Source organism: Penaeus chinensis, chromosome 43 (assembly GCF_019202785.1).
Source record: "Penaeus chinensis breed Huanghai No. 1 chromosome 43, ASM1920278v2, whole genome shotgun sequence".
NCBI lineage: Eukaryota > Metazoa > Arthropoda > Malacostraca > Decapoda > Penaeidae > Penaeus > Penaeus chinensis.
Window position 1 is genome coordinate 7,127,834 of NC_061861.1, and position 10,000 is coordinate 7,137,833.

Genomic DNA, 10,000 nt, shown 5'->3' on the forward strand with positions numbered 1-10,000 from the left:
TAGGTGGTTCGCATTGTGCGCGTCACACAACTTACACGATGAGTACTGAGGCACGTCCTCTGACTCGCCCACCTGCCACACTGGTCTGTAGCCTAACCGGAGCCGGGCAGCCACCACATTGTGTCTTCTTACCAACAGACCGCGGCGTCGGTATTTGTAGGGATGAGAGGCAAAGTGGTCGTAATGCTGGATGCTTACGCTCGCTGGCCGCTCGGCGTTCCTGCGCCGGGTGGTTGACAAATGAGCGGAAGCACGTATCCTCCGCTTGTAGTAGGAGAGGGTTGCTGGCGAGACGTCAGCCGCAGGTAAGACAAACCTACAGGCAGCTTTGGCAAGACGGTCTACAACTTCATTCGCTGTTACTCCAACATGCGAAGGAATCCATATGAAATGTATTACAAGTGCATGTTCAATGGCTGTGACTAGATGGCGCAGTATTTGATTGACTAAGCTACGGGCTTCAGGCTTTGGCGAGGAGAGGGCACGAAGAGCAGACTGCGAGTCACAAATAACTAATCCATTACTTCTGGTCCGTAGAAGTAGGCTAACAGCATCTAGGAGCCCATGCAGTTCACAGGAGGTAGAGCTTGACCAGTCCTGCAGACGGCGTCCAGTCCATCCCCCATACGGTGGTTCCATGGTAGGAGAGAAGACAGCACAGCCTGCAGTTCCATCAATTTGTAAGGAACCGTCAATGTAGAGGGTGTGAGAGGCAGGAATGGAAGACCTTACTTTGTCAATGGTCTCTAGGGCTAGTTGTTTCTGTTGGCAGGGTAAGTCCCTCCTACAGGTGGGAGTGTAGGAAACTGCTAGAGGAGGAATCTGCCACGGGGGAGGACCATGGTCAACTTCCTCTTGGGGAACATTAATGTCCAATCTTCTAAGGTCTCGGCAAACATTCCTAATAAGAGCACAGCCACCTGGTCGGAGTTGTGGGGGACGAGAATTGGGATCCAGAGACATATTAATAAGGCCTGCATAATGTTGAGCAAGACTGGATGAGTGGAGACACTTAACAGTAAAGAATGTTACATTGGCATAGATTCGTTCCACAAGAGGAAGGAGATGAAGCTCCTGCTGCATGTTAGCAATCCTTGTGGACATTGGGCATCCTAGAATGCAGCGCATTGCCTTATTCTGAAATTTTTCTAGGGGATCTAGCGCTGTCTTGGAGAGTTGACTAAAAGTTGGAGATAGGTAATCAACTACTGAACGGATAAAAGCTGTATAAATATTTCTGGCCACAGGAATGGAGACCCCAGCAGCATTGTTGGTTAACCAGTGAAGGGGTTCAAGGCGCCGTTGTAGCCGTGTCAGTAATTCCTGAACAATGGGATGGACACGTTGACGTGCTGGTACCGTAGGATGGACTCGAGCTGGAGCACCCAAGTAAAGATACTGTGTGCAGAATGGTATAATGCTGGGGCCCACTAGAAATTCAGGTAGTGTTCGTGGGTTTAGTAGAGAGAAGATCCTACTTTTTTCAGGAGAGATGATGAGGCCACATGAAGAGGTAGATTCGAAAAGTAGATGAAGTAAGCGCTGTAGATCTTCTGGTGAGTTGGAGTGAATGCAGATGTTGTCAGCATAGCACGTAATTGTAGTCCCTGGGATGGCAGGGAGCTGGGATATGAGGCGGTGCATAAGGATTTTGAAAAGAAATGGGCTAAGGACACCTCCCTGTGGAGTCCCAAGGCCAAAGCACTTACGTGTGCTGCAGGAACCTTTAAAGAGGACATAGGATGATCTGTTGCTTAAGTACCCTCGTATCCATCGCAAGAGATTGCCACTAATACCAAAGTCCACAAGCTGGTCGAGGATCACATCTGGATTTGCAATGTCAAAGGCACTTTTCAGGTCAATGAATGCGACAAGACTTGTAGAGGAGAGGCGAGTGTAAAGCTCCAATAGACAATGGTGTGTGCTGCGTTGGGGCAGGAATCCATATAACCTGGATGATAGTTTGTCCTGAAGGCGATACATAAGGCGATTTAAGAGGATACGCTTCAGCACTTTACAGAAGCATGATGTAAGGGATATTGGTCTAAACTTGTCAGTGCCAGGCTTAGGAACAGGTACAATGAGGCTCTTTGTCCAACCTTGCGGCACATATCCATGTCGGAGGCAAAGGTTGTAAAGATGTAGTAGGGGATCATCGGTGACCTTCAGGAGGAGGCGCAAGACGGAGTATGTGATGCCATCATCACCTGGGGCTGATGCCCTACTGCTAGCAAGAGCACGACGAAGTTCATCCTTTGTTATTGGTATGTCTTCTTCCTCATCTTTCCTTAGCAGGGCTGCTGACAGGTGTAGGGCACGACGGGTTTTCTGAGAGGAGAGCAGCTCTTGTATATGTGAAGGAAGGCTATGAACACTAGATTGCTGTGACCAGGTCTCAACAAGATCTTGGGCATATTTAACTGGACTGTGATGGAGTGCACTTGACGTCTTTTTCTTTACCACCTTCTTGATGAGTTGCCACATGGACCCTATGCTTGTCTGATGATTGATGGTATTGGTGAAATCATGCCAGGCATCACGATACACACACTGTTGTAAGGCAACAAGAGCACTACTGGAGTCTGGTACTGCTGTAAGTTGTCTGGGGTTGGATCCATCTGATAGACATGGCTATCCTCTATGGCCTGTCTCTCTGCTGCCTTGATGCGTCTATCAAGCGTCCACTCATGAGCTTCAGGCTGGCACTTGATGTTTGTCTTGCAAACATAGTGGCTATAAAAATCATGTGTTAAAGAAACAAGAGAGGAGTATAACTTTTCAGGAGAAGTGACATCAAGCTTGAAGATGAGAGCAGACATGTAGGAGATATAGCTAGGACAATACTTTGGGGGAATACTGATCCGGGTACGTTGATAGGCAGACGAATTCACAGAAGGAATCGAGTATTGAAGGCTGAGGGCAAGGTGATCAGAGAAAAGAGCAGGTACAGATGAGCACCTGACCTGAGACGCAACAAGTCCGTAGGTGAGTATGTGGTCGAGGGTGCCTCCTCGAGAATGTGTGGCTCCTCCTGTATCCCAGCGAGTTAGATGGTTATGCTGCATGAATTTCATGAGTCGTGTGCCGCTATAGTTGACAGTGTTGGAACGTCCACCTAAAGCAGGGTGTCGAGCATTAAAATCACCAATATAGACTATGCTGTGGTTCATGGGAGAAGGCAGAGTATCAATATTTATCCTTCCTGGAGCAGAATAGATGTTGCAGAGACGAATCTTTCCTTCTCCCAGCTTAACCTCCAGGAGGTGAAAAGTGGTACTGTCATCATCAGAAGAACGGAGTAGTCGGTGCTGAACAGAGGAATGGATGTAAGTGATGAGCCCATTCTTAACATGATGAACATAAGAAATATAACCACTGAGGGAGGGTGCTATAGTTCCTAGAGCATGTCCAACAAAAGCCTCTTGTATAAAGATGACATTTGGGTGATGACAATATACGTATGCCTTAAGTGAGGTCATTTTGGCTGGAGATGTTATGCCGCAAGCATTCCAAGAGAGGATATGAAGGTGTACGCTACTAGTGAACAATACTCTTATGTTTGCGTGAGCCAGATGAGGTGGAAGATGCGGGTATATTATTGCTTCGATATGAGCCACGAGTGACACATCCCACTGTGGGAGTGGTGATTGTTTCTAAACGAGTAGCTAGTGAATCAAACTTCTCGGTAAATGATGTAACAGAAGTGATGACAACCTGTTGGGCTTCAATAAGAGACTTGAGTGTTGTATCGTTAGTAGCCAGTTTGGTGGAGAGATCAGCAAGTGAGGCTGCCAGAGAGTCAAAGCGAGACTCGATGGCATCAAAACGAGCCTCGATGGCGTTGAGGCGTGTTGTTGTTTATTATTATTACTACTACTATTCTTATTCTCATGTCCTTTTTATCCTTACTAAAATTACTATTATCATTACTGCCATTATGATTATCATTATATATATATATATATATATATATATATAAATATAAATATATGTATATATACATATATATATTTATATATATATGTATATATATATGTGTATATATATGTATATATATTATATATATATACATATATATATATATATATATATATATATATATATAGAGAGAGAGAGAGAGAGAGAGAGAGAGAGTGGTTATAAGTCAAGCAAGTCGGTCCCCAGCAAAAATGAATGAATGAAGAAATAAATCATAATGATACAGACACTGAAATGAAATAAACCAAAATGAATAAAAAGCAACAACACCCAATACAACCAAACCCAAGAATTACCACAACAGACGACACAAATAACAGTCCAAAAATCCACTCAGTGCCAGTCCGTCGCTCCCCTTTCGGTACAGTCAACAGGTAGGTGCTGTAAAGATGTAACGGCAACAAGGTTCATGTCAAAAAGGAAAGAAAAAGAGAAGAGAGTTAAATGAAAAGAAAGGGTTAATTACAGCCACTTCGGTCTATAATGTGCTTTTGTTGTTACACAAACACTGCGCTTGTTTGCAATTTTTTTTTTACTGTGGCTATTACACCACTCAGTCGATGTAGGATAAAACATGTTACGCCTTTCCTTTCATTCTAGTTTTATTTATCTTCGTAAAACCCAGTCAGTCTTTCTCTATTTCAGTTCGCTTGTTTCCAGTCTTTTTCGTTTTCATTTTCTCTCTCTCTTTCTTCCCCTCTCCCCTCTTTCTCTTTCTTTCTCTCACTTACTCTCGGTCTCTATCTTTCTCCTTCTCTCTCTCTCTATCTCACTCATTCTCACTTACTTTCTCTCCCTCTCTCTCTCTCTCTCTCTCTCTCTCTCTCTCTCTCTCTCTCTCTCTCTCTCTCTCTCTCTCTCTCTCTCTCTCTCTCTCTCTCTCCCCTGTCTCTCCATCTCACTCACTCATTCCCTTTCGGTCTCTCTCTATATATATCTAAGATAACATAGCTCAACGATGAAACGTATTAAATTAAGTTTTTGCACAATAATAACATTCATCAGAAGCATCGATTAGCCCAACGAAAATGTAGTAGACCTGAACTCAGCTGATTTTACCTTTCCTTGAGTTTCGGGATTTTTTTTTTACTAATGTTATCAGTATCAATGCTGTTATTATCAATATAGACATTATGAGTATCAGGTTATTGACATCACCATCACTAATAGTATATAAGATTTTTAAGATGCTCAGAATATCAAGAAAAAGTGAATGAAAGGGAAGATAATGTAGTTTTAGTAATTGGCTCATTAGTGACTAAGTACTTGTGAAACCATCTATGTGTATAGTATGTCCGTGTATGCCATCCCGGCGGGTTAAACATAATACCTGTTATTAGCACCATTTGTACTGATAATTATTTCTTTAACACCGGAACAGGCGTAGTAAGATAATTGTTCATATCACCTGTACTCCAAAATATCAGACAAATAAAAAATATTTTGTTTTCTTTTACCGCGTACTGCAGGAAACTACTCTTTTAAATGTCATCGAAATTCAGTTTGACACTTGTTTGACAGGACAAACTGCTTTCAACTCCAACAACTTCAGCTTTCACTACTTCCTGAGAATGAATTGGACTATTCATTCCAAATCTGCACTCAGAAACAAGGTACGAAGAACGGAAATTTTATTAAATATTTTACGTATTTAGAAAAACGTTGCAGTTTCGAAACTTTACCGTAAGCAGCTTCGACAATGGTACAGTTTCACACCAGTTTTTCTCTCATTGTGTCTTTTTACTGTTTCCGCTTATTTTTCTGGGATACTCTCTCTCTCTCTCTCTTTCTTTCTTTCTTTCTCCCTTTCTCTCTCTCTCTCTCTCTCTCTCTCTCTCTCTCTCTCTCTCTCTCTCTCTCTCTCTTCTCTCTCTCTCTCGCGCTCTCTCTTCTTTCTCTCTCTCTCTCTCTCTCTCTCTTTCTTTCTCTCTCTCTCTTCTTCTCTTCTCTCTTCTCTTCTCTCTCTCTCTCTCTCTCTCTCTCTCTCTCTCTTTCTCTATATATCTATTTCTTTCTTGGTTTCTCTCTCACTCTTTCTTGTTTTCTTTCTTTCACTCTTTCTTGTTTTTTTTTCTCTCACTCTTTCTCACACGCATATACACTGTCTGTCCCTATTTGTTTGTGTCAGTTTGCCTGTTTGTTTGTTTATTAATCTGTCTTCCTCTCTGTCTCCAACGTTTGATTTAAAATACTCGAGATCTGATTGCTGTCACTTCTCAAATTCAAGGCAGTATGTGCAATGTCTTAAACTAAGCTCTCAAAGAATTATCCGAACACTGCTGATAAATTGATCTAACTGACCAATTTCAAAATCTGATTCCCCTTGAAAACCTGAAAACTTAAAAAGAGCATACACATAAAGTGTCTTCTGATCGTCCTCTTAAATCAACAAAAAAATCAATCAATCATCTGTAAGTATCATCATATTGATTATTTAATTCATTCTCGAACTAATCAACTTTATTGTTTTCTACTCATGTTAATGTGTCCGATATATTGAATACAGATTCTTGAAGTAACATCTACGAGTCGACATGGTATAGAAGATATTATAATTTTCAGATGAGAAAACTACTGTATGCACTATCAAGATAGGGCTTAAGTGTATTATATACCTGGTGAAATACCGTAGTCGTTAAAGAGAGCAAATGAAAGAAGAATAAGAGAAAGCTGAGACCTGATATAGTATATACTGAAATATGGGTTTTCATCCCTAGACTTTTCAAAAAATATTGCACACCAAAACTCCCTCTGTTGGGGTGGGCGAGTCTGCAATATGATCGCTGCAAGGGATTTTTGTCGATAAAAAGAGAAAAAGAGATGAGTGCGTGTGTGGAGGTGTGAGAAAGAGAGAGAGAGAGAGAGAGAGAGAGAGAGAGAGAGAGAGAGAGAGAGAGAGAGAGAGAGAGAGAGAGAGAGAGAGAAAGAGAGAGAGAGAGAGAGAGAGAGAGAGAGAGAGATTGATTTGATTTCATCAATTTATTTCGCTCAGTGAGCGACAATCCTTTACAAGACAAGTTAAACGTTGGCTACAGAGTATTCATGACACGCAGGTCACGCTATGAATCAAATGCAGAAGGAAAGATAAAATAAATACTTAAATGATGAACAACGGAAGCTCGGGTGAAGTATTAACAGCCACCAAAATATGGGTATTGCGAAAGTATTACATCTAGATTGTCTTTTGCTAATAAGGACTTGCAGACGTCTAAGACAGAGTCTCTCTTTGATATGATATCAGCAACTTTTGGGCACTCGAGGCAGTAATGCTGTAGGTGGTTCGCATTGTGCGCGTCACACAACTTACACGATGAGTACTGAGGCACGTCCTCTGACTCGCCCACCTGCCACACTGGTCTGTAGCCTAACCGGAGCCGGGCAGCCACCACATTGTGTCTTCTTACCAACAGACCGCGGCGTCGGTATTTGTAGGGATGAGAGGCAAAGTGGTCGTAATGCTGGATGCTTACGCTCGCTGGCCGCTCGGCGTTCCTGCGCCGGGTGGTTGACAAATGAGCGGAAGCACGTATCCTCCGCTTGTAGTAGGAGAGGGTTGCTGGCGAGACGTCAGCCGCAGGTAAGACAAACCTACAGGCAGCTTTGGCAAGACGGTCTACAACTTCATTCGCTGTTACTCCAACATGCGAAGGAATCCATATGAAATGTATTACAAGTGCATGTTCAATGGCTGTGACTAGATGGCGCAGTATTTGATTGACTAAGCTACGGGCTTCAGGCTTTGGCGAGGAGAGGGCACGAAGAGCAGACTGCGAGTCACAAATAACTAATCCATTACTTCTGGTCCGTAGAAGTAGGCTAACAGCATCTAGGAGCCCATGCAGTTCACAGGAGGTAGAGCTTGACCAGTCCTGCAGACGGCGTCCAGTCCATCCCCCATACGGTGGTTCCATGGTAGGAGAGAAGACAGCACAGCCTGCAGTTCCATCAATTTGTAAGGAACCGTCAATGTAGAGGGTGTGAGAGGCAGGAATGGAAGACCTTACTTTGTCAATGGTCTCTAGGGCTAGTTGTTTCTGTTGGCAGGGTAAGTCCCTCCTACAGGTGGGAGTGTAGGAAACTGCTAGAGGAGGAATCTGCCACGGGGGAGGACCATGGTCAACTTCCTCTTGGGGAACATTAATGTCCAATCTTCTAAGGTCTCGGCAAACATTCCTAATAAGAGCACAGCCACCTGGTCGGAGTTGTGGGGGACGAGAATTGGGATCCAGAGACATATTAATAAGGCCTGCATAATGTTGAGCAAGACTGGATGAGTGGAGACACTTAACAGTAAAGAATGTTACATTGGCATAGATTCGTTCCACAAGAGGAAGGAGATGAAGCTCCTGCTGCATGTTAGCAATCCTTGTGGACATTGGGCATCCTAGAATGCAGCGCATTGCCTTATTCTGAAATTTTTCTAGGGGATCTAGCGCTGTCTTGGAGAGTTGACTAAAAGTTGGAGATAGGTAATCAACTACTGAACGGATAAAAGCTGTATAAATATTTCTGGCCACAGGAATGGAGACCCCAGCAGCATTGTTGGTTAACCAGTGAAGGGGTTCAAGGCGCCGTTGTAGCCGTGTCAGTAATTCCTGAACAATGGGATGGACACGTTGACGTGCTGGTACCGTAGGATGGACTCGAGCTGGAGCACCCAAGTAAAGATACTGTGTGCAGAATGGTATAATGCTGGGGCCCACTAGAAATTCAGGTAGTGTTCGTGGGTTTAGTAGAGAGAAGATCCTACTTTTTTCAGGAGAGATGATGAGGCCACATGAAGAGGTAGATTCGAAAAGTAGATGAAGTAAGCGCTGTAGATCTTCTGGTGAGTTGGAGTGAATGCAGATGTTGTCAGCATAGCACGTAATTGTAGTCCCTGGGATGGCAGGGAGCTGGGATATGAGGCGGTGCATAAGGATTTTGAAAAGAAATGGGCTAAGGACACCTCCCTGTGGAGTCCCAAGGCCAAAGCACTTACGTGTGCTGCAGGAACCTTTAAAGAGGACATAGGATGATCTGTTGCTTAAGTACCCTCGTATCCATCGCAAGAGATTGCCACTAATACCAAAGTCCACAAGCTGGTCGAGGATCACATCTGGATTTGCAATGTCAAAGGCACTTTTCAGGTCAATGAATGCGACAAGACTTGTAGAGGAGAGGCGAGTGTAAAGCTCCAATAGACAATGGTGTGTGCTGCGTTGGGGCAGGAATCCATATAACCTGGATGATAGTTTGTCCTGAAGGCGATACATAAGGCGATTTAAGAGGATACGCTTCAGCACTTTACAGAAGCATGATGTAAGGGATATTGGTCTAAACTTGTCAGTGCCAGGCTTAGGAACAGGTACAATGAGGCTCTTTGTCCAACCTTGCGGCACATATCCATGTCGGAGGCAAAGGTTGTAAAGATGTAGTAGGGGATCATCGGTGACCTTCAGGAGGAGGCGCAAGACGGAGTATGTGATGCCATCATCACCTGGGGCTGATGCCCTACTGCTAGCAAGAGCACGACGAAGTTCATCCTTTGTTATTGGTATGTCTTCTTCCTCATCTTTCCTTAGCAGGGCTGCTGACAGGTGTAGGGCACGACGGGTTTTCTGAGAGGAGAGCAGCTCTTGTATATGTGAAGGAAGGCTATGAACACTAGATTGCTGTGACCAGGTCTCAACAAGATCTTGGGCATATTTAACTGGACTGTGATGGAGTGCACTTGACGTCTTTTTCTTTACCACCTTCTTGATGAGTTGCCACATGGACCCTATGCTTGTCTGATGATTGATGGTATTGGTGAAATCATGCCAGGCATCACGATACACACACTGTTGTAAGGCAACAAGAGCACTACTGGAGTCTGGTACTGCTGTAAGTTGTCTGGGGTTGGATCCATCTGATAGACATGGCTATCCTCTATGGCCTGTCTCTCTGCTGCCTTGATGCGTCTATCAAGCGTCCACTCATGAGCTTCAGGCTGGCACTTGATGTTTGTCTTGCAAACATAGTGGCTATAAAAATCATGTGT

General features: G+C 43.8%; 2 protein-coding genes across 2 annotated transcripts in view; both read right to left on the bottom strand.

Annotated features, from left to right (window-relative positions):
- Nucleotides 1-2,484, bottom strand: part of LOC125048330 — a 10,034-nt gene extending 7,550 nt beyond the window's left edge. Inside the window, exon 1 of the mRNA XM_047646995.1 lies at nucleotides 36-2,484. Coding sequence (XP_047502951.1) covers nucleotides 36-2,484 — 2,449 coding nt within the window. The remainder of the gene's footprint in view (nucleotides 1-35) is intronic.
- Nucleotides 2,485-3,537: 1,053 nt separating this feature from the next.
- Nucleotides 3,538-9,734, bottom strand: LOC125048331. Its single transcript, XM_047646996.1, has 4 exons — nucleotides 7,286-9,734; nucleotides 6,594-6,761; nucleotides 6,280-6,309; nucleotides 3,538-3,788 (listed from the first exon to the last, which is right to left on the bottom strand). The coding sequence occupies exons 1-4, from the start codon at nucleotides 9,732-9,734 to the stop codon at nucleotides 3,538-3,540; spliced, it is 2,898 nt and encodes a 965-aa protein (XP_047502952.1).
- Nucleotides 9,735-10,000: the final 266 nt, after the last annotated feature.